This window comes from Crocuta crocuta, unplaced genomic scaffold (genome assembly GCF_008692635.1).
Source record: "Crocuta crocuta isolate KB4526 unplaced genomic scaffold, BGI_CrCroc_1.0 scaffold26, whole genome shotgun sequence".
Lineage (NCBI taxonomy): Eukaryota > Metazoa > Chordata > Mammalia > Carnivora > Hyaenidae > Crocuta > Crocuta crocuta.
Window position 1 is genome coordinate 3,542,920 of NW_027532249.1, and position 25,762 is coordinate 3,568,681.

At 43.9% G+C, this 25,762-nt stretch overlaps 1 protein-coding gene across 1 annotated transcript in view; it reads right to left on the reverse strand.

Moving 5' to 3' along the window:
• RAB31 (RAB31, member RAS oncogene family) overlaps positions 1–25,762 on the reverse strand; it is a 161,292-nt gene that overhangs the window by 56,064 nt on the left and 79,466 nt on the right. Inside the window, exons 3-4 of the mRNA XM_077778265.1 lie at positions 11,838–11,917; positions 7,855–7,936 (exon numbers count right to left, since the gene is read on the reverse strand). Coding sequence (XP_077634391.1) covers positions 7,855–7,936; positions 11,838–11,917 — 162 coding nt within the window. The remainder of the gene's footprint in view (positions 1–7,854; positions 7,937–11,837; positions 11,918–25,762) is intronic.

Below are 25,762 nucleotides of genomic sequence, written 5' to 3' on the forward strand. Positions count from 1 at the left end.
TGTAACCTTGAGTTGGCCAAAGACAGTGTTGGTGGGAATGTGGAGAATCAGGAACCTCATCCATTGCTGGTAGGAATAGAAAATGGTGCAGACACTTGGGAGAACAATTTGGCAGATCCTCAAAATGCTAAACATAGAGTTACCATATGACCCATCAATTTCTAGATATATTCCCAAGATATTAAACAAACAAAGCTATCTACACAAAAACCTATACATGAATGCTTACAGAGGCAGTATTCATAATAGCCAAAAAGTGGAAACAACCTAAATGTCCATCATCTGATGAATGGATAAACAAAATGTGGTGCATCCATACAATGGAGTATTAATCAGCCATGAAAAAGAAGGGAGCACTGATTCAAGTTACAACGTGGATGAACATCTAAAACATTATCCTAAATGAAAGAAGCCAGTCACAAAAAACACAGACTGTATGATTCCATTTGTAAGAGATGTCGAGATTAGGCAAATCTAGAGGCAGAAAGCAGCCAAGGGTTGAGGAACTCAGGAATTAATGGGAAATGATTGCTAATAGGTTCAGGGTTTCTTTGGGGATGATGAAAATGTTTTTATTTTTTTTTAATGTTTATTTATCTTTGAGAGAAAGACAGAGTGTGAGTGGGAAAGGGGCAGAGAGAGAGGGAGACACAGAATCCAAAGCAGGCTCCATGCTCTGAGCTGTCAGCACAGAGCCCGATGAGGGGCTCAAACTCATAGTCCGCGAGATCATGACCTGAGCTGAAGTCAGACGCTTAACCGGCTGAGCCACTCAAGCGCCCTGAAAATGTTATAAAATTAATTGCAGCAATGGTTGCACAATCAATATACTAGAGTCTACTGAACTGTACACTTCAAATGGGTGTATTTATGGTCTGTGATTTCCATCTCAATAAAACTGTATTTAAAAAAAGAGAGGTAAGGGGCACCTAGGTGGCTTAGTCGGTTAAGCATCTGACTCTTGATTTCAGCTCCGGTCATGATCTCACATGGGATCTAGCCCCTCATCAGGCTCGTGCTGACAGCACAGAACTTGCTTGAGATTCTCTTTCTCTCTCTGCCCCTCCCCGACTCACACTCTTGCTCAAAATAAATAAAACAAACTTAAAACATTTTTTCTCTAAAAATAAAAGCAAAAACACAGGTAATACTCTACAAGCTGATAATCCACAGAGAAACAAATATAGACAAAAGCGTTTATCAGTTAATTTTATTTCTCACAACTAAAACTCCAGGATGGATTATCCAAAAAAAGATAAAAGCACGGCTCAACTGCTTCCAAGGTGAACCAGGGAATGAAAACAAGAAGCTTATGAGACTGAAGCACTGAGTGAGTCTAGAGCAGGTGAGGAAGTGAACAGGAAAAGAGTTCCCGAGGGGGAGCCTGGGTGGCTCAGTCGGTTGAGCGTCAGGCTCCGGCTCAGGTCATGATCTCACGGTTCGTGGGTTCGAGCCCCGCATCAGGCTCTGTGCTGACGGCTAGCTCAGAGCCTGGAGCCTGTCTCCAGATTCTGTGTCTCCCTCTCTCTCTGACCGTCCCCTACTCATGCTGTCTCTCTCTCTCTCTCTCTCAAAAATAAATAAAACATTAAAAAAATTAAAAATAATTTAATAAAAAGGAAAAGAGTTCCCCAGGAACAGGTGAAGAGAGAATTTCACACCACAGCTATCTTCACTGGGCTCTTTTCAGAAACATAGAGAGGGTCCATCTCAGGCACCAGGAAGTAATAAACATATAGCTCACCCTTGAACAACATGGGCTTGAACTGCACAAGTGCACTTAAATGCAGATGTTTTTTACAGTACAGTACTGTACATGCATTTTCTCCTATGATTTTCTAATCACATTTTCTTTTCTCTAGCTTACTTTATTGTAAGAATACGGTATCTTACATATAACATACAAAATATGTGTTCATTGACTGTTTATGTTGTCAGTAAGGCTTTGAGTCAACAGTAGGCTATTATAGTTAAATTCTGGGAGAGTCCAAAGCTAAACATAGATTTTCAACTGTGCGAGGGGTGAGCACTCCTTACCCCCACACTGTTCAAGGATCAACTGTATTTTAAAAGCCACCAGAGGGCAAACATTATTTCTACAATTTCAGATTTCTTTACAGGAAATTCATTTTGGATGAAATATCATAGAGTATGCAAGACTAAAGTTCAGTGGGAAAAGATGGAGGCAGATGTCTGAAAAGAAGTTCCAGGCTGAAGAAGTTGAGCCTTCAAGGTACACAGAAGCCTATGGAAGACAAAATTATGACCACCAATTCTTCACTTTTCCATGAATTCATGCCCTGTCTATACCAATGTAGTATTTTCACTTCTTCTAAAGATCATGTTTCTCTCTTTTGACTTTGGGCTCAGCCACATGACTTGCCTTGGCCAATGGAATGTAGGCCATGTGACATGTGCCCATTCTAACCCCAGCATTAAGAGGCTTCACGTCTGCCCTTTGCCCCTCATGCTTCTGTACTGCCTGAGAAGAGCTTTCCCAGGGATCTGTTGCCTCCCTAACCCCAGAATGAACAAGAAGGCAGAGTCCCCCCAGGCAACTACAGAGCCACAGCTTGAAACAGAGCCACCTCGGCTAGAGAGCTCCTGTAATATTTTTGTGACTTTTCTGTAAGTACAAGAATATTTTTAAACACAAAGATAAAAAAGAATTCATGCACACACAAACAAGTGTCATTTTCAAGATTAATAGTGGTATTCTAAATTCTACATACAGTTGTGTTTATTTAAGATCATACTTAGAATTCTACAATAGCTCTATCATTTATTAGAGAATACTATCTTACTCAGTCCCGTACAGTGTTCAATTTGTTCTTACTTAGCATTTCCTTCATTTCCAATGTTTTGTCAATTTCTTAAATACCCAATAAAGGGGGTGCATGGGTGGCTCAGTCGGTTGAGCGTCCAACTCTTGATTTGGACTCAGGTCATGATCCCAGGGTCATGGGATTGAGCTCCTCATCAGGCTCTGTGCTGATCATAGAGCCTGCTGGAGGTTTTCTCTCTCTCTCTCTCTCTCTCTCTCTCTCTTGCTCTCCCTCTGCCCCTCTCCCCTGCTCTCTCTCTCTAAAATAAATAAATACCCCAAAAAGACAGTGGCAATAAATTATATAATCTCCTACACAAATCTCTGCATCATGTCATTTTTCCCATTAAGTTCAAAGCTCCATAATTCCTGGTAAATATGGGGAAAGGGAGGCTATTTTTTAGTCTGTATGTGTTCTCCAGTTTCATCTCAAAAATAATATATAACAATGAGCTTGATTTCAGAAGTCAATCTATTCAACTTAAGATGTGTTAGTAGAGTAAGGGGAGAACTTTCATTTTCACAAAAAAACGATCAATCACCTTTGAGGAATTTGACCGTGGTGCAAATTTTATAAATGTGACCATTATGACTGAGGCACTAGGGTGGATAGACAGCCAACCCAAGTGAAACAAGAGAATAAGATGATGCTAATATTTGTTCATGTTAGGTTCTTAAAATAATATTTCTCTGATGGGTCAGATCAAGAAAATGACACCTGTAATTATTCCAAGATACTAACATTTTAAGGGAGTTATCCTATGGATTGTGCTAGTGTTTTAAAGCAAAAACAGAATGACTTGGAAGCACACATCTAGAACATGAAGGTTGCATTTCCTATTGAGGAGGCATTTTTAATAACAATGAGGATATTCTAGTCCTCAGTTTATGTGGAAAAACAAAGGGAGTCGAAAGGAAATCCAATGGGAAAGATGGATGTGTTGACAGAATCACAAACCCAGACCAGTGGGAGAGGACAAAGCTGGGCAGATTAATTCCTTTCTCTCCCCTGGGACCACTTCAGCTCCTGTGCACATCCTTCCAGAGGCATCTGCTGACCGACTGCTGATGCAGTCTCATCAGACTCTCACAGACTCAGCTGGGCTGAGTCCTCGGCACAGCTCCGCACAAAGCACAAACCAGAACAAGTCATTCCAGGAGGAAAGGATGAAAACCCCCCAAAGTCCTCACCAAAGTTACAACACGGGCACTGCAAGGGCACCCTCGCCCCCTCGACACTCCTCTTTGGCAGCAACAAACTGCGCAAACCTTCCAAATGTTAAGTTTCTAACAAATTGGATTCAACAATCATTTGGTTAATTGAAAATGATTAAATTTTCAAACACTTTCTTACAGAGACAGTCTATGGATTAGCACGTACCATAGAAAGAATCCTAAGATGGCCGTCATATATGGCTGAATGACAGCATATCAGGAATGAACACTCTATTATACAAAGAGAGGGAGGAGGAGAGTGATCCTTCTACATTTCCAGTGCTCTGATGGAAGAGTAATTTTTCAAGAGTATGAATTTGTGCCACAGATATAGTCCAAAATTAATATTGTGTATGCTAGGCAGAACTTGGTTGACTCGTTCCCCAAATAAACAAATACTGAGCAATTAACAGATACAAAGCACTGCACTGAGCATTATCCCCCTTGGAGGACACAGAAGTCTATGTCTTTAGATTATGAAACCATAAATCCAAAGAGATTTTGTTTGTTTAAAATTACAAAGACTAAGGAGAACAGCAGCAGATTTCTACACAGATAAGGAGGGATAATAAAGTGCACTGGACTCCAACAATTAATGAGACAGAACAAATAGCAAGAGGCACAAGCAGCAGCAGGGAATTTATTTTTAGCTCCAACATTAGGTAACGTCATTACAAGCACGATTAAATCCAGCAACAAGCTGCCAAAATGACTGAGAAATTGCCATCGCTGGAGAGATGTGAGACTGCACGGAGGGACACCAGACAAGGGCAGCCTGAGGATAACTAAATCAGGCCTTCGAGGGTTAGAGGGATCGATGACCACAAAAGCTGTACAGACAATTCTCACCCGCTCTCCACAAATCTAGATTCTAAAAAGCATCCACGTGAAGTTATCATCCAAAACTCAGTCCCTCTTCCCTGAAGCACTACTGTGGAATCAGACCTTGCATATATAAGACTAATCATTATAATAATAGATAATACTCCTAATACATAAAGCAATAATAATACTACACGCAATATACAATATTTAGAATATAATGTATATAAGATTATGCTTTTAAAATTACAGATGTAGCAATATAGTCACAGATGTCTATAACCTCTCATAGTCAAATTTTAGGAGAAGCAATGAGAATAATTAGAAATATGGCCTTACAAAAAATTTTCTATTGCTATTTCACTTTGAGATGGTCAGTGATCAAATTACAAACTACAGTTGTCACTTTTGAGAATCAGATTTCATCAAAAGCAGCCAACCACTTGAATGTTATATTAGGATAAGTAAGGAAATGTCAAATACTCTGCTGAGATCATACAGAAATCTTTCTTCAGGAATACTGTTATTATCAAGTGAAAACAACGGATTATAAAGAACCATGACCCTTTTAATATGAAGTTATCAACACATATAGTGAGATATCTGAAGCATGGTCATCTAATGTCAATAGTAGAAATTAGACTTCTTGTGGGGATCATTTCATAATGTATACAAATATCAAATCACTACGATGTACACCTGAAATTAATAGAATACTGTATGTCAAGTATACGTCAATTAAAAAAACAAAATCTAAAAAACGGTGCAAATATCTGGGTGGTGGGATTTTGGCCAACTTTACTTTCACGTGCGTGGCTTCTGGGTGCTTTTTCTAGCAGAACAGAACTACAAAGCTCAGGACCCAGGCTGCTGGATTCATATTTCAGCTTTATGCCTAATTGGCTGTGTGATCTTGAGCGAGTTACTTAACCTCTCTGCCTCTCAGTGACCTCACCTATAAATAGGGATGAAAGTAGCTCCCACTTCAGAGTGCCGCGAGACGACTAAGTGTGTTATTAATACACAGAAGGCATTTGGAAAAGGGCATGCAACATAGCAAGCCCTTAGGAACGACCCACCAATTGTAGAAACAATAGTGTTGCTAATACTAAGACGGCTATTTGTAAAACTGACTTCTTATGCACATTAAAAGCAACTACAGAAGCAACTATTTCATGGCCAAAAGGAAAAATGGGAGCAAGAAAGCCTCTGTGCTAAAGTTTAAATAACAACCAAAAAACCAAACCCCCGCAAAACCAAAAACCTAGCAGATCTACATACTACAAGTATACATACATTGTATGTAAAAAGGGAGATATGTAATGAAGAGATCCCTGAGCAGATATTTTTTTCCTTGGATCCGTCACCTCATTTCGGGAGTCAGCATGCACAGCTGACTCACAGAGTGAAAGAGGTGCTCCAAGGCAGCGGCTTCGTGTGTGCAAGTCAGGGCTCTCAATTTAGCAGCAAAATAGAAGATGTTCTAATGAGGTTAGCATTTGTAGGCCAGAAGATTCGTCCTAATTAAGAAGAAAGAAATCTTGAAAACCTTAGTAGCCTTTATGAACGAATGCTGGGACGAGGATTTATATAAAATGAAAATTATAGAAACGCACACTTGCTTTGTTAGGAGCGGATAATGAAAATGCTGCATTATCCCGAACCCTGGATTCTCTTGCTTTGAGAGAGAGACAATCACAGAATCAATAAGTGAATTAAATAGCATATTAGCAGGTGGTAAGGTCTGTGGAGAAAAATGGAGCGGAGCAGGGAGGGAAAAAGGGGAAGCGTTGTTATTTAAACAGGGTAGGTAGAGAAGGTGACATGTGAGCTTGTATCATTTTACTCTTTCACTCCGTGATCATTAGCTCTGATGAAAGTTTTGAGCAGGCTGAAAGCTCCCAGTGAAGGCAAGCTATTGGTACTCACTGTGTGTCACTTATCCTGACCATCTTTTTCAACTTTGATAATATACACCCTAGTTATTATATGAATATCCTGTTATAGACAGTCTGTGCTGGTATTATCTCATTTTTTTAAATCTAGAAACACAAGGGGCACCTGGGTGGCTCAGTGGGTTAAGTGTCCAACTTGGGCTCAGGTCTTGATCTTAAGATTCATGAGTTCAAGCCCCACATCGGGCTCTGTATGGACGGCTCAGAGCCTAGAGTCTGCTTCAGATTCTGTGTCCGCTCCTCACCTGCTCATTCCCTCTCCCTCTCTCAAAAATAAATAAACATTAAAATCTAAAAACACAAGCTTTTTAAATAATCGTCCCCATAAATATTTTCAGCACATAAAAGGAATTAAGAATAAGAGACAAGTCATTGGCTATCTCTGGTAAGCCAATGTCTCTCAGCCCGTTTCACAGTAAGAGAAGCCAGATTTTCTGTGGGTGACTAAGCCTACTGGACTTCCAACCAGTGTGGCTCAGGTGGAGCTGATGGCAGCTCTACATGTAGGGTAAGTGTATTACCTGGCTCTACAAACAGGAGTGCCCAATATCTCTTGAACGCTGCTACAAAGTATCAAGTTCAGGAGTAGAACATGTGACCCAAATCTGGCCAGTGAGAACCCACAGGCACTGAGACATGGGGTGCAATTCACAGAGAAGAGATACTATCCTTTGTGGGACTGCTCAGGTGGCAGAATGCAGGCCTGGAGCCACCAACAGAGCCATTCTGGCCACCTTTGGGGAAGGGAAGGAGGTGGGTCTGCCTCATAATGAAGCCAGCCTAGAGGTAAGCAAGCAAAGAAATAGGATGGAGCTGGGTGCCTCTGACCATACATTTGGGGGACTCGAACTCAGCCCCACATCAAGAGAGCCACCCACATACATTTTTTCACACAGCGTTAAAGCACATCTCCATTTGATTAAATCACAGCAGCTGGATTCCAGTCACTCGCAAGCAACAGGCTTGCCAAATACAAATAAACCTTCAGGAACCGGGCTCCGTATTTTCCCTAGAAAGCCAAGAACCGCGTACACTTACCCGCTCCTGCCCAGCAGTGTCCCAGATGAGGAACTTATGAAGCTCATTTCCACAAGGCACAGTTTTGGTCATAAAAGATGCCCTGAAAAAAGAGAATCAACATCTCCATGTTACCAGGTGCCCCTACAATCTTCACAAAGGCTCCTGTTTCAGACAAGTTAATCGCCTCAGCAAGACCCCAAAAGCTCCCTCCTGGGGCCACTAAGAGGAGAGGAGGGCTGTTAGAGTCTTATCACCACCCCCCCCCCAAATTCTGCATTTTCTGTTAGTCCAACTGGAGGTTTAGGGAGGGAAAATTTTTTTAAAAATAATTTTTTTTAAAATAAAGGACCTGAACGTGAGACAGGAAACTATCAACACCCTAGAGGAGAAAGCAGGAAACAGCCTCCTTGACCTCCACCGCAGANGAATGCATTTAAAGCACTGTGTTTCCAAATACTTTGTGCTGAGATAATACTTTCTATTGTTCTAAGATAATAGGCCCCAAATCTCGGGGAAAAAAAATAAAACCTTAGATTTTAAAAACTTATCATTACAACAATGAAGAGGAACAGGGGCAGCTAGCATTTGGGCATGTCAGAGCTTGGACCTTGCAACAGCGCAACAATATATAAACCACCTTATATATTCACCTATGCTAAGCATCCAGCACTAGCAGCAACTAATAAAATACCATATCTCATTCCCACCCTGCTTCTATGCATGCAGGGATAAAGCTTGGTGGTTTACCAGATATTTGTTTTCTCCATTTAAAAAAAAAAAAAGGAAGGGTTCGAAAATCTCAGTAGATAATGAAACACTTGGTACTTTGTTTTTGCATATTTCCTGTTAATAACCTTTTTCTTTGTGTTCATGAAAGATGTAAGGATACAAGACGTCAAAAGTTTATGCCCTTGACTTTTTTCTGTGAGATAAAGCCTCCCCTTCAATAAAAACTCGGGAGTATTCCAAACACGGGGCGGGGGGCAGCCAGATGTAATAAGCTCCTTATGTGATGAACACGTCACCTGTGGAGCATTCTGGCCAAAACCATTAACCTTAATTTCATCAGGAAGAAACAAATCAGGCAAATCCAGAAGGCGGAGCGTTCGAAGAGACAATCGGCCTGGATGCTTCAAGGAACTCAATGTCATGAAAAGCAAACATAACAAGAGGCAGGGAGATTGTTCTACCATCTAGATTAAGACAGCACAAGGAGATAAAGCAACCAAATGCCCGTTGGCTGGATCTGGAATTAGGAGGGGAAAAAGCTTTAAAAGACATTTTGAGGACAATTGGAAACATTTAAATTTAGGCTCTCTGTCAGATAGTATTGAATCAAAACTAATTTTCTAGATGTGATAGCGGTGTCCTCATTATGTTCTTATTCCCAGGGGAAGCACAGCAGTTTTTAGGCGGAAGGTGTCAGGCTGTCTTCCCTCGCGTCCCATGGCCCAGCCGACCACCGTGTCCAGCACACAGCTCAGCCCTGCACTGCTCGGCACCCCTGCCAGTAATGTTTCCTCAACTTCTTCTACTTTTTCCCAAGACTAAGAGGCAAACCACACAAGTCCCAAGCAGAAAAGCATATGGCCCTGCAATTCCCACACGACCCCCACCACATACACACACACACGCCAGAAGTTAACAGTTCTATTTATCAACCTATGATCGCACTAAATGGAAATTCTAAGTATTTCTCTTTTTGTTTAATGTTTATTTATTTTTGAGAGGGAGAGACAGAGCGTGAGCAGGGGAGGGCAGAGAGAGAGAAGGAGACACAGAATCCAAAGCTGGCTCCAGGCTCTGAGCTGTCAGCACAGAGCCTGATGAGGGGCCTGAACCCACGAACCTCAAGATCATGACCTGAGCCGAAGTCAGACGCTCAACTGACTGAGCCACCCAGGTGCCCCAGTATCTTTCTAAGTGATATGACCCAATATTATCAAAACCACAACTGTCCCATGAGGCCTTCTCTTATAAAGTGGTTAAAATATATACAGACTGCTGATAAGAATAAACATATTTTAAAAATGGAAATATCTGTATTACTTTTCCCATGATATGCCTAACAGAGGCACAATGATGCTTATACCTATGTGTAAAAGACATGCTGAACACTTATGTATTTACCGTAATTTATAGTAAGAACATGCATTGCCTTTTTATTTAGAAAAATCATTACAAAAAGAATACAGATTGTTTATTAAAAATGATTTTTTTTAAGTTTAAAAAGTAGAAGGTGAGAATCTCCTCCATCTTCCAAAACCACACTCAGAGTCAATCACTTTTAGGGGTTTGGCTTTTATTAAACACACCAAAGTGGAAAATTAAGGAGAATAGAAGTACATCATGGGGCACCTGGGTGGCTCAGTCAGTTAAATGTCCGACTTCAGCTCAGGTCATGATCATGTGGTTCATGACTTCAAGCCCCACATCAGGCTATGTGCTGACAGCTCAGAGCCTGGAGCCTGCTTCAGACTCTGTGTCTTCCTCTCTCTCTGCCCCTCCCCTGCTCACACTCTGTGTCCCTCTCAAAAATAAATACATGTTAAAAAAAAATTTTTTTTTAAGTACATCGCAGAGAAGAATATAAAGAATTTCTTCTATGAAACTGTTCCTGATCTATGGAATGGCCTGTGTTGGGAGACAACTCCCACAGATCTCTACCACTGTCCACATCATGCAAGCAAAGGCACAGTCTTTTCTCCAGACTATATTTCCAAGGCTGTTTGAACAGCAAATAGCGTTGGAGGGGAGAAACAAGGTCTTCCTCAGGAGCAAAGCACAGACATGCTTACTGCCCATTATAAAAGATCTGGGTTCCGTAAACTTGGGCGTCCTCTCTTGTGACTCAACCCACTGCATGTAGAGTGTCATCGGACCCTCCTCATGTTACACTCCAGGAAATCAGTGCTCAGAGAACCAATACAAAATGACAACATTCCAACTACTGCTGCTTTCCCTGTGTCTGATCTGGGAGTCATGCGTCCTCCGCCAGCATCCACGAAACAGGCTAACTTCCTAGCTTGCCATCACAGTTCCTGATGCATACTTTTGTGACGGTGTTTCTTCAACCCATTTTTAAACTGCAAACGGCAGTGGATTTTCTCACCTACACCACTCCGACCACTGGCCTATCAACCAACTGCTGGAGCATCTACTTATGCCCCGTGATGAATCTTCTCCACTTGCACGTGATAGAGACAATCGCTCCTGTCCTCATCAGTCCTTCCCAAAATACATTTTTTTCCCTTGAAAAGAAAACTAAACCTTTGCTCTCTGCAAAGAGCATGATATGTTCAGGGAGAAAAAAAATCAGTGAGGCCAAGTTCTGAAAGAATGAAAAAGCAAGCACCTGCAAAACGGCCCAGCAAAGCACAGCTGGCAAAAGCATCTGTAGAAATGAGAAAATGGAATAGGAAAATGCTCCTATAGTCCAAGGTTGGGGCCTCAGAAGTGAATAATCCACCTCCCCTCCTCAAGCATAAGAATGACAGTTGATTAATCCAGAAAAGAAAATCGATCTGCCCCCACAGACTGCATGGACCCCTATGCTGTGTGAGCGGAGAGTGTTTCCAGGTTTGCTGGCAGGCTACCGAAAGCAGGGCCTCTGGGGATTTGTCCTGTGTCTCCTCTTCCATCTGGAAATAAAGCTGGTATGATCTGCAGAGTAATGCTCTTGGAGATCAAGGAGATGGTCTTAGGCTGCAGCCTAAGAGGAGAGTTGGCTAGGAAAGAAGAATTATTGACAGGGACAATGTGGCCGGACACAATGCCTAAAAGTCCCTGCATTTCTTTCCAAGTCTTTACAGTTGGGATTGATTCTCACTGGCTGGGAGGAAAACTCCTTGCAGATTCTGATACTTGAAGGCCCCGCCCCCCACCCCCGCCGTCGCAACTAAAAGCCATGTGGCACCCCCTTGCAGGCTCAGGCACAAAGTGACCTCTCCAAGTGCTTTGAAGGGAAGAAATGTGAAAGAGAAGAACATACGGGAACTTACCCAATGGTCGGGCTGATGTTGTGGTCAAAGTGATCCTGGACAAATCGACACACAATGCTTGATTTCCCAACCCCGGTGTCCTGGAAAAGAATGGGGACACAGCCATGAAGACCAAGGGTATCAGTTCTGACCTAGTATAAACATAGAACCAGAGGGCAGGAGAGGTCATCTCTGGTTGGTGAGAGTAGGGGAGAAGGATATTTTCCTCTGTTTCTCACCAGTATTTTCCATAATGAAACTGTACTGCTTTTGTAGAAAGAAAAGAAGTATGGTAAGAATAAGCTTTAGAAACCTGTCCCGCATGTATACAATAATTAACCTAGAAATGGCACGGTCACAATATATGTATTTCCAGAAATTTGGACATTTTTGAAAGGGTCTAGAAGTACAGTAATACAGTGCATTGTTTAGGAGACACAGAGCTGATTTTGTTCAAAACGTTAGCACTCAAAAACTACGTAATCTATTTTTCTGCGTATCACCCTGTAAGACCTGTGAATGCTAATTTCTGCATTTCTAGCACTTTGTCTTCAGAATCTGACGGCTGCGTAATAACCTCCAGTTTCGCTTAATTATATAAAGGTCTCAGCTCAGTGCTTTCCCTGTTAAATAATTCTTTAAAGCTGATTAGGAAAGGGGTCCATTATATACTGGAAATCGAATACATGCATTTATATCCACTCCCTCCAAAACCCTTGTCCAATGGTTTAAGGAATAAACGGTACAAATTCACAAGGTCAAACAGATCTGGAGATGAGACCACACGAGACGAGTGATGTCAACGAAAAGCATGTGGCCGAGTGGTCACTGAGAAAAAAGCAGCTGGAGCCCTAAGGGCCATCAGGGAGGAGAGCCACTGGGAAGCAAGACAATTCCTGCCGCAGAAACCCTGAATTTATCAAGAACTGGAAGACAAGGCTGAAAACAGCGTCAGTGAAAGGCTGCACAACAACATACCCTTGGTGCCCCTGGCCGCAAAACCAGAGGCCAGACCCTCCTGCATTCCAGGAAGAGGTGGGAGCTGGGTCTCCAGGAAATCTGCATCAGACGGGGCCGGGCTTGGGAGCTTGTGACCCCCACTACCCCTGTGAGCCCAGACAGAAGAGGTGAGGAGTCCCCTCCGGGTAAGAGGAAAATCCCGCAGATCCTGATACTTGGAGCCGCCCAACTAAAAGCCAAGTTGCACCAGTCTACAAACCCCAGTGCAAACAGCCCTTGCAGTGCACATTTTAATCTTTCAAAAATAAACGCTCTCCTAAGACCAGATGTTCATACCCAGACACAAAAAAGAGCAGGATACTATTTCAGAGGATTATTCAGGGAGTAAGACTGACCTTAGAAATTAACAATACAACGGTAGAAGTGGAAATTTCAAAGGAAGAGGTATAAGGTAAAATGCAGAGGTTGCCCAGAAAGTAGAACATACTAGAACAAAGCAACTGGCCTCAGCTGCAGGTCACTTCTCTTCTGAGAGGGGTGGCAAGGCACGAAGACGCAAGATTCACAGATTATTGACACAGAGAAGGCCTCCTCAACACGTGCTTATCTGAAAGGATCATGTGCACATTTTGAGATCTTTAAGTGAACAGAAAACAAGACACAGCCCAAGAAGAACAAAATAGTGATATGATTCTCTTCTATTACAGGTGTAGATTTGAAAGCCTAAAGATCCAGGAGGAAATGTTGAAACTTGGAGAAATGTGCTTTTCCTTACACTGCAATATGAAGTGAGCTTTGAAATACCAGCTGCAAATTTGAATTATTTTTACTCCTTGCCATCCCCACCCCCACCCCCCCCGCCCCAGCTTAGGGGACAATTCCAGCCAACATGGAGCAAGAGAGGCCCCAGCTCATGACACTCATCAGAAGACCGTTGTCCTGAAGGTGTCCTATCCCAGTGAGAGTGGCCTTCAATGGTTATGAGCCACACTGAAAAAAAGCCCCGAAGGCTGTTTATCTGCAGCATGTACAGTGATGCTCAGAGTTCAGAGAGGTGGCGACAGAATTAAAACACCAGCTCCTCGGATTCCAGATCAATATGCCGCTGCTATTTCTGAGCTGAGCCTTCCATATGGATTCCGGCTAGTGCGCCTCACAGTTCCCCAGACCCCACAACTCAACTCAATTGTTTCCATCCCAGGTGCTTATAACCTCCCCCAGCCCCCAACCTCGCCCTAGCCCCGTGGAAGAGCAAATCTTGCGATCCTTCGGCCGCCAGATAAACGGAAAACCCAAGGGCGGTGCTGCCCTGCCCTCGGAGAGAAGGAAAACACTTTCACGAGGTGAACTGCTCTCTGCAAACTGCCAGGTAGGCAGAGTGGGGACCTCACCCCACCACTGACCACCCTGATCTGTATTTTTACATATTTTAGGCCCCCAAGCTCACAGCGTGCAACTCCTCCAGCCCCCAGAGATAGCTCTCAGGTTTATTATCCCACAAGGAATCCTAAACAATTCATCTCTGCCGTCTGTGCACCCCAGAAGCCATTCCCATGGTGGGGAGGCAGGTTGATGCGAGCGCCGGTCCCCTCCCTCCCCAGGGCCTCTCGATCACAGTGTAGGAATCCTCTTTCTCGGGCTCTTCACTGGTCCTTCCACAGCCGGGAGAGGTGCCTGGCGGAGGGGATACCTGCACACACAGGTGGGCAGGCCTGCTCTGCCCAGGGCTCAGGAGACAAATCCGCACCTGCCGAGTTTTGCCTCTTTTGGGCCTTCCTTGGTGTCCGTTTGGCTTAAATCCAGGCTCACCCTGCTTCTAAGCTGAGGAAACCACCCCTGTGGAATGCCTCCCGTTCACACCAGCCCCCAAAGGCTCTACCCCTGTAATCACCATGGCACTTAGTCTCTGTGAGTGACTGGCCCTCAGCCTAGAGGGCTTTGGCGAGACTGTGCATGTCACGGTGGGGATTCTGCTCTAGGAAGCACGTTTTGGGTGTGGATCCTTTCACCCTACCCAAGGGCCCTGCTCAAAACAACTGGCTCCAGATCCCCAACACAGCCCAAATGATCCTGCAAGGCCAACCTTCAAAATGCCCTTGAGGATGAAAAACTCACAAACCATCTGGAAATTATTCCTTTGAACTCTTCCCCTTCTACAGATAACTCAGGCTTAAAATACCAGCTTTTCTGAATAATTAAAGCAGCAAGCCTGCTCAAATTCAGGTTACATAGTTCATTTTTCCACCAAATGTGTTTTTGAAACTTAGTGTTTCTTTTTAAAAATTCACTCTCGAAATTTCTCTCTCTTACATATATATTTGACAGGAAAGAAATAAAAGGACAAAAGGACAGGCAAGGTTTTAGTGGGTCCCAGAAAAGACAATCTTCTTCCAAAGAACTGCTTCAAATAATCTTCCGTGGCCAGTGACTTTGTGATGCTCCAGAAGTGGCCTGCAGTTCCCCATCTGGCCACCAGGGGAAGGCCCTGCTCCAGGTTTGCTGAGCGAGCCAGCCGCCAGGAGACAGGGCCGTGTCATGAATCACTCACTGGGCTTTGTGAGCTCCTCTTCCTGCAGGAACCTCACTGGTACAGTGACACACACACACAAGAGGAAAGCGCCGGTGAGTCATGATTATTGCATGGGAAAACACAAAGGTTTAAAGCAAGAAAAGCAGAAAGCATACTGGGTGAAGAAGAGGGGATGAGAGAGGGGGACCATGGCTGCCCACCAATCTCTAAAGCCCACTCTATTTTTAGCGGACCTACACGGACGGAAGGAAACTCGTCTCTGCAGACATTTTTCCATTTCGTAAGATTATGAGACGAGCATAGTCCATCTTGTCCAATCTCCTAGTTTTGCAAAAGAGGAAGCCGTGTGACTTCCTCAGGGTCACACAGCTGGCTGGTCGAGTCAGAACCTAATTTTCAGAGTTCCAGTGCAATCCCCTTAATGCTCTTACCAGGGTTCAAATCAACCTCCCTGACAAATTTAAGTTTCACCTCCCAAAAGTCCACTTTGTAGAACTCGCAAGGAGTATTTGTATTACTGCCTTTCACAGTAGCATCATGTGTCCTCAAAATAGACACGCTGAGGGTTTTGCCTATAATAAAAGGCGGACATACTCCCAGCTACTGGAGAATCATTAGCATAAAACCAGTCCCGATTCCACACACCAGGAATCAAGTTGAGTAGAATCCTCCCTTGGGGGTAAATCAGTGTTTTGTTATACTCTCGTTTGTGTGGTTGGTATCAGACACATGCCGAGGCCTACCGATGGGGTCCATCTACTTAAAGGGAAATGGATCCTTTAAAAGATATGATCTGTGGCCAATAATGCAATCCCCTGAGAGCAACCACTTTCTCTAACATGACAATCTCTGCTGTTCGAACTGTCTCACTTATTAATCACATGTAAGTCTGTAATTATGAAATCACGAACCACTAACTCGCAGCTGCTATCGCATAAAACACGAGGCGTCCACTTGCTTCATCTGTGGACTATTGTGACAGGCTTCAAGGAGGTGTTCCTACCTCTCAAGACAAAGAAGGGTAGGTCCTAGGCAAACACAGCACTGACCCTGCTCTAATGGAAGACATCGTTAATCAGTTGAGGATATGGTATTTTATTGAACCTGAAAAAGGCCTCGGAATCTCTTCAGCCCAGCTCTGCAGGCAAATCTGTAGGACTCAAACAAGGTGTGTTCCCATGACAAATGGCCATCCTCTACCATTGCCCTTCTCTCCCCAACAGCCAACATGCCCCTACATTCTCCTCCTCTCCAAACTCACTAAGCACTGTCCTGCAGATGTTTTAGATGTCTTTACAGGTGGTAAGGGTCTTTTTGGAAAGTAAGAAGGAACACACATTGTTGATAGCATTATAAGCCAACATGCCTCCTATGGAAAGGAAATGAGAGACTATGCCGAGAATCACAGGCTCAGGAATTCCATTCCTAAGAATATAGTTAAAAGAAGAAAAACAAATAAGCACAAAAAGCTCATTGAAGTATTATTTATAAAAACTAGAAATGGCCCCAAAACATACTGTAAATTAAATAACTTGTGGTATAGACAGTAATCTCTTAAGCTTTAATTTCACACCTACCAAAATGTCAAAGGGGCAGAATATGATTTGCCCTTAATGTGAACTATGGAAATGATCGTTTCAGCACTCATCTAGGGTCTGGGGGTTAGAAAGAACCCACATAGCAAGGGTTTCTTGTATTTATTTATTTGTTTTATTCTGTCATCCATTTACTTAACTGTTTAGACTTTGAGCCTTGCACATTTCTAAGAAATCCTAAATGTCTTACACGTTGATAGGGAGCTAAGTTAGGGTTTTAGGAGGACTGTGGAGGCCAGCCAGATTTTATGGATGGAGAGAAACAAAATAAAGAGAGAGGCACAGGGAGAACCGTGGGATGGTAAATGGCTTGATCTTTTGGCCCCAAAGGTAAGCGAAGCCGAGAGCATCGTAGAGTCCGGCCATGAAGAGACCATGGAGCAAAGGTCTCTTCAGGGACCCTGGACACATCTCCCTGCACACCCGAGATGGCCTTGTGGAGACAAACCACAGGCAGATGCAGAGAGCAGAGACTAGTGATTTGGGGTAGGGTTACATGCTTACGACTTCTACTTTGGGGTAGATGGGGGAGAAACGTCTGGAAGAAGTGTATGCTGCTGCCATTGAAGAGTGGAGGTGATGGAGGAGAGAATGTCCATTTCCTGCATGTCCTCAACACAACGCCCTGTGTCAGCCGGCCAGGTCCCTGCCATCCCGGCCAGGGCTCCTCGATGGCACCACCTGTCCTTCCCATGGCCTGAAACCCCAGATCCACCCAGAACAGAAAAGAGAATAGGAGCTGACACAAAAGACTACACCCCTGTCAAGCACATTCCAATCTTCGAAACTCTGCAGTCTGTACCTAATTCCAAAGAAACCCCACAGAAAGGCGGTACAAATTCCATATTAACCCACCAAGTTTTCTTTAAAGCGTTGGCTAAAGGGGAGAAGATACACACCCCCATTCCACTCCTCTACATGGGGTTTATGTCAGAACAACTTGCAAAAGACCCCAGTCACGCACACCCTTTACAACAGAAGCCACTATTTTGAGGAACCTGAATTGGCCAGCCTTGGGACTCAAGGCCAAAACACTGCACACCACCGCCAGAGGGTCCAGTAAGCTCCCCGGAGATCTCCTAAGCATCCCTTCAGCTCTGTTCCTACAACGCCCTTTCCACAGGAGAACTGAAGTACTTTGTTCCTGGATGACATTTAAACCTTTATTGGAATTATAGACTTAATGGGCCTGCTTGCCCTGGAGCCCTAAATCTCTTTGGCCCCAAAAAGAAAAGGTTCAATATTTGTAAATCACAGTAATCACNAAGCACCATAAAGCAAAGGAAAAAAAAGCATTAAACTCAAGTCTATAATATGCTTGTTTTATTACTGCACATCCTACAAGACATCTTTTGGTGGTGTAAGACCTCTGTCCAAGCAGAATAAATTTCAGCCTTTACATTACATTTTAGGAAAAAATTGAACTAGCAATGCAGGAAAATTCAACTATAGGCATCCCACTGTATTTAGGAGAGCATACCATACAACTATTTGAGGAAAATACAATATAAATTAAAAGCCCCTAAGCATTCCCACAAACAACTTTGCCAGACCTTCCATCACAGTTATTTTGAAACATGTCAGTGATGTGTGTTACAACAAACATCTCGAAAGCCATCTACAAAGGGAACCTAATTACATATATGGCAAATGGAAATCTTTCACATTGAAAGAGATGGTTCTGCCCTGAGTCCAAGAGTCATTAAACTATCTTCTTTACCTACCTCATGGGGACAAAAATGCTTACAGACATAATTTTAAACATGTCAACAGTGTAAGTGAATTTATGCATTTAGATCAATGCTCCAAGGGCACTGATGAACATAGCTTGGAAATGTCCACAGTTTTCTAGACATATACGAGAATAATGGAAAGTACACATCCAGAGAATAAGATGTCATTGTCTGGGATACAAAAAGTGACCAGGAGAGATGTAAAAATATCCCCCTAGATAACAGAAAGAAATAAGCAGAAATGAGGAGCATGAAACCCACAAGAAGATAATGAAATGGTTCAAAAGGGAACAGAGACACACATATTCACTTACTCTATCTCCCTGGTCCTCACAACAGCTCTTTGTAAAGCAGAGGACAGGTGGCATTGTCCACATTTCCCATGTGAGGAAACCGTGGTCTAAGAGGGGAGGGGAGGGGCACCCAAGTGGCTCAGTCGATTAAGCATTCAACTCTTGGTTTTGGCTCAGGGCATGATCTCACAGTTTGTGAGCTCCAGCCCCAAGTTGGGCTCTGCGCTAACAGTGTGGAGCCTGCTTGGGGTTCTCTCTCTCTCCCTTTCTCTCTGCCCCTCCCCTGATCATGCTCTCTCTCTCTCTCAAAATAAATAAATAAACTTTTTTTTTTTATTTCTAGGAGAGAGAGAGAGAGAGAGAGAGAGCGTGAGCCGGAGAGGGTCAGAGAGAGGGGGAGACACGGACTCCGAAACAGGATCCAGGCTCTGAGCTGGCAGTCAGCACAGAGCCCAACATGGGGCTCGAACCCACGAACCGCGAGACCATGACCCAAGCGAAAGTCGGATGCTTAACCGACTAAGCCACCCAGGCGCCCCATAAATAAACTTTAAAAAAAAAAAAAAAGAATAGTAAAAGGTTAGGAGAATTGCCTGCAGTCCTACGACTAGTAAAAACATCATCAAGGTTCCAACATCCGTCCCCTACTTCCAGGGCTGTATTCCCTAGCCAAACCATGTCTCTGCAGAAAGTGTGTGTCCGTCAGTCTATTCACTGCCTGTGTGGTCAGCAATATGCAAAGATGGGAGATAGGAAGATCCAGCCCAATTCCTGCAGTCAGGACGCTCACGCTCAGACTTCAACTTTACAAAGAAATCAAAGACAGGAGGTTAGAGTGACCAGACCGAGGTCATTGTCCAGGCGACCCCCAATACATCAAATGAATGACTGATGGCTATGTTCCAAGACTGTACTTGCTGGCTAATCATTTGGAAGTCAGACAGCATTCTTCTGTTGAAATAATGCTGTAAATAAATAATGATTACTTCCCAAACTTGCCGCTGAACTATAGCACTCTACCGCAGAAGAGCCCGCTATCTGTTCATATCTATAAAATAACTTATTGTTTCCACAAGAAAACTTACCCTAATTTCAAACTGAGGAATTCAGACAGTGGCAACCAGACGCAAGGATTTCAGCGCAAGCAGTACGCCCTGGGAGACTAAGGGGATCTTGCTGAACAAATGATCTAGTGGATTTGGACTCCAGCAATATTGCCAAGAGCACAAATCTTTCATAGGAGCAGAAGTGAGCAAAACAGTACTATGAGCAATAAGAAAAGCTGACATTTAGTGAGCACATAAAAAGTTCCAGGCACCAAGCTAGGCATTTCATATGAAAGTATCAGTTCAAGTATTGCTTCCACTCTATTATATCTCTGCTATCTTTCTGGCATTTCAGTTATGCCTATACTAAACGTTTTCACCTTATCATATATATATCTCTTATATTTTTTCTTTTATTTCCCATCTATTTGTCAGAGTTTCAGTTTGGAGACCTTTTGATCTAATTTCTAGTTCTTTCTACAGATGTATCTAACATGATAGTAATCCCATTGATTTCCCAATATCAATTACTGTTGTTTTTTAAGTAGTCTTCACACCCAGACCTTAACAGGAGTTTGAACTCATGACCCTGAGACCAAGACCCGAGCTAAGATCAAGAGCTGGACACTTAACACCCTGAGCCACCCAGGAGCCCCAATTATTGTATTTTTTTTCTGTTGTAAAATTTTCCTTTTTATAGTTTTTGACTGCTTGCTTGAAATCATGACTTTTATTTCCTTGAACATGTTAAACATATTTATATTTTATGTATTTTAAAGTCCATGCCTGATAATTCTATAATCTACATCCTCTGTGGGTCAGTTTCTACTGTCTGTGGGAAGGTTAAACTGCCTTGTCTCTTTCTGTCTCTGGTCATGTTTGATTAAGTCTTAGCATCCTCATTTCAGAGGAAGAAATCACAGCAACTTGCCCGAGAACATGGGTGTCAAGGCTAAGATTCCACCCCAGATCTTCTGTGACTCTTAGATAAGTGTTTAAATAGAAGAGATGGCCATGTTTCTGGGACATCATCCACTCCAAAGAAACTAATGCTAGTAAGAAAATATTTATAATATTTAAAAATATCGTCCTCTTTCTACTATTGTTTTCTTTTAAGTTTATTTATTTACTTTGAGAGAGACAGACAGAAAGAGAGAGAATGGGAGAGGGGCATAAAGAGAGGGAAAGAGAGAGAATCCCAAGCAGTCTCCATATTGTCAGCACAGAGTCCAACTCTGGGCTCAATCTCACAACTGTGAGATCATGACTTGAGTCGAAATCAAGAGTCAGGCACTTAACTGACTGAGCCAACTGAATGGTTCGAGGGTTGGCAGATCTGGTAGATTTTGAAATTTAGAAATACGGTCAGGCATGGATGCTCTGGCCCCAACGGTAGAGTGCCTTCTCGGCCCTGATGGTGGCAGAGGAATATTCTAGGAGTTCCAGGGAAGCCAGAGTCACTGACGTATTGGGAGTGAGGAAAGATGAGCACCAGAGGCTCCATCCCTCTCCTTCCCCCTCCCCTGCTCTTAAAGAAATCCTCTCCGATCACCACCTCTCCTCCCACCTTACTTTACAGATAAGTTAAAGCAGGAAAAGGAGAAGGAAGACAATTTTTAAAAGGGGAAGGGCAAGCTCCATAGCTCCTTCACTTCCGTTATTCTTACAACAGCCCCCACTGCTTCTTGGCATTTTTCAGAGAGCAGTTTGTCCCAATGTACAAACTCTGTGCAGCTAAGCAGAAATTTCAGTTTATCTAATGAGTCTTAGGAGTGATCTTAGCTGTTTAAAAAAAATTAACACTTTTTTTTTTTTTTTTTACTTATATCATACTTCCTGCCAAAGGAACTAACTGTCCTTTGGCCACCTTTCCTTCCTCACAAGCAACCTACGTGTGCGCTCTCAGTTGAGCAAGATAGGTCACTCAACAAAGGACAGAGACGTAGTCTTCCCTCCTCCCGGGGAGAAAATCCACTGATTTCATAAAATATCTAGCCTTGCATCCTGCCGGAAACCAGCAAGGGAGCCTGGAAGCAGACCCTACCCCCGTCCCATTCCAAGGTAACTGCAGCCCCAGCTGACACCTGATTGCACCTTTGTAAGAGACCCTGAGCGGGAGGACCCATAAAGCCGTGTCCAGATTCCTGACCCAAAAAACCGTGAGACAATAAGTGCATGCTGTCTTAAGCTGTTAAATTCTGATGCCACTTGTTACACAGCAGTGGATAACTAATGCAGATGTGGCTGACAATGTGTATCAAGCACTGACTCTGAACAAATTTTATTTAACCCCTGCAGCAACCCTAATGAAGAGAGTTATGCCTACTTTGCAGAGCAGGAAGTGAAAGTTGAGGGCAAATCAGGAGTATGAGAAGTTGGCTTCCAATGGATGATGATGGCAAAGCTGTATGGGACTCACGAGCCTCTGCCCCAAAAGCAGCGATTCTGAGTACTCCTCCAACAACCCACTCTCAGGGCCATGAGAAAGGAAAAACACTGCATTACTTTAACTGACAAAACCTATTTTAGAGTTATTTAAGCACTCAGGACAAACCCAAAGTCATCAAATAAAGTTATGGTGGATAAAGGGCTACAGTGTAAAGCAATAATTCAATCTTAACGGTAAACCTCTAGGGAAAAGATCAGAGCATGCAAGATCAGAAAGCAGAGAACTGGGATTTCAGAATTTGCTTTTAAGATCTCAATATAGACATTTCAAAGTTGCTTTGAGTAACCACTCACACAGCTCCCTATGAAGAGTTGCCTCATTTTATTAAGTGTCTTTTCATCTCATTAGAAACATTCTCTTTCGCTTGGTATCATTTCCACCCAGCGAGTCAATGGGGAATCCAACAGCAGTGGGAGGAGGCAGGGGCTGTTTTAGTTCCTCTCCTCCTCCTCCATCTACACGCCCTTACTCTGTCCTTAGGAGCCATGACAAGACATTTCAGGGGGCGTAGGAATGTTCTCCCACCCAGCAGATGGACCATGATGGCCTGGATGGTTCGTGTGCAGATCTGGGAAGACCGAAGGACAAAGGACACATCCAGGAGCTCATTTTCTCACCTCGGTGCTTTAGATAATCCCACTTCTCCACCTCAAGACTGTTCTAAAGAACAGCTCCTTAAATCAATCCTAAATCTCTGGAGAAAATGTATAACAGCAATCTCAGACAGAAGGCAAGGCAAACAACAATCCAACAATGTACCTGCTCTCATATCCTCTGTGAAGGGAGCTTATCGGGGAGCACCTTAGGCGGATGCTTCCCCTTTCTCACCACGGCCTCCCCTCTCCAGCCAGGGGGCTTCTGACATAGACACAATCCTAATAACAGACACATCAACACATCAAAGCCACAACACCCAAAGACCATCATCTCCAATCCTGTCACCCTTCTATAGGATGATTCACGGGTGTCTGCCATCTGGCATCTTCAAAATCACATGTTACCTTTGTGGGTAGGGAAGCTTCTCTCATCAGATTCTCACCATCATTTATGACCTAAATATTAGTAAGATCTGCTGAATCCATAGATGCCCTCTGACTCCCTCCCCTCCTGAATACTGAGCATCAGCCTATACACCCCCCTCCCAATCTCTGAGTGTCTGTGTTCTGGGCAACACTGAGTCCAACCCTTTGACAGGACAAAACTACCACTGCCTGTTCATCTCAAATCTGCACACTGCTTGATCTCAAATATCAGGAGTTCCGCTTAATCTTCTTCCACCCTGCTTCCTGTCCCCATTCACCAAGGCGACCTGGCAGACTCTGAAGACGTTAGAAGTTACACGACCTGAGGTCCTGCCCTCCGTGCTGCACTTTCAGAATGGAGGGCCTAGCCACAGTGGGTCATCTGGTCACCCCAACAGGGGGATGGGTGAACCATCAACACCCACACATGCACGCATGCATAATGCTTGCATGCACAACTCAGAATTTGGAATCAGGAAGTCCACACACTTATCCCTAGATGACACTGGGAGGGAAGAAATGGCGGCTGCCGATAAGTCCCAGCAAGATCATATGTCCTGACCCCCACGGAACTCCTGGACCAGTGAAGAACAGACAAGAAACCTGGAGAGTATCGTATACCGTGATAAATGCCACGACGGGGAAACAAAGGGACATCGAACCCACATTTGAGAGATCAGGGAAGGCTTTGTGGAGACAGGAACATTAAATCTGAAACCAAAAGGAGGCATTAGCCAGGCGAGTCAGGGAACAGGACTGGAAGACAGAGGAAGAGATGTGGGGGAGCTGAATTCTAGCAATAGGAACAGAGCATGGGGAGAAAATAGTCTGTCTAAGAATTCAATTTAGTGGAGGTTTGAGGTTTTTCCCTCTGGGGGGCAAAGGATGCCAAGAGCCCCCAAGAATATATGGATGGAAGGCCCAGGGACTAGCAGATGCCCTTTCTGCCCCTTCCTCTGACCTCTCCTATTGATCCCTCTGGCTTCAAGAAGCTCCCTAATCCAGCCGCTCTATCTCCCTACTTCTGCGATTGTCACACATTTTTCTGGAGGCCATGTGAAGCACATGTGTGCATGTGACACGTGCATCATATACCCGCATGTGTGCATACACGCATATGCATACAGATGCATGACACACACACATCTGCCTACATGCACACCCATGTGCACATGTGTACACACCCTCCCACAGGCTCTGTGACACTGGCTTGCTATGCACCATCCTGGATTATCCGAATGTCAACTTGGCTAAAGCAGGGACGACATTTCCCAGGATCCCTTTCTCCATAAGGTTCTGGGTTAGAAATGACCAAAAAGGGAATTTTCAGGAAGTCAAGATTGCTGTTACACTACTCAAGGTCTTCAGCACACAGGTAGAAAGAGGTTCCCAGCAGAGCCCACTTCTGTACCTGCCTCTTCTCCCAACCACAGCCCCAGGCCTCCTTCTAGATGTAGGGAGAGGCAGCAGCTGTCCACAGACAGCTAGCTACCCCGCCCTGCTGCGGGCCACTTGCTGCTGGCTGTGTCGGCTTCTCAGAGCTTCTGGGAGAGCCCCCACGCGACCACCATGCTGGCGATTCTCTGGTTTGAGGGGTTTCTTCTGATTTTCAAGCTCCTTCTTCCAGACCTCCCCTTACCCACTGCCCACACTCATATCAAGCACAACAAAGTGCAATAAATCCTCTCCCATAACATAGTAGCTCCCCTTCCCCAAAGGAAGCCTAACTAATACTGATACACTCACCAGGAAGAAGCACCTGCAAACAAAGGAGCAGGAGAACGCAAGCGAATGTTCTGCAGGCTAAAGAGGGAAGCAAGCCGGGGAACAGTGGCAGGATGATTTATTACGGCCAGACCAGAGCGTCACTCAATCAGAACAGATCCCAGAACATCCACAGGCCAAGGGCGCTGTCTTAACTCTGTTAGGGAGTCTGGAATTTGGAGGAGGAAAGTGGGAACCCATGAAATCCACCCAGTTGTGGCACTTTAAGAGGACCAGAAGGAAACAAGAGGAGGAAAGAGAGGCGATTTAGGAGGCTGCTCTTTCATTGGCTGCATTTTTATTGAGTACCTACAAGTGATGGTGGGTGGCTAGAAAGTCTGTCATGTCAGTGCTAAGACTCTCTAAGAGCTCAGCCTGTACTCTCTGCTCAATTCTGCATGGCAGACAAAAGTTCCTACATCCCGACTATAATAAACGTGAAAAGTTAGCATCCCCAGACAACTCACTCACGTGAACTAACACTCAAGGCCTCACAGGCCACCAAGCTGAGATCTGGGGCAATATAACTATCTAGTGATCCCTTAATCAAGATA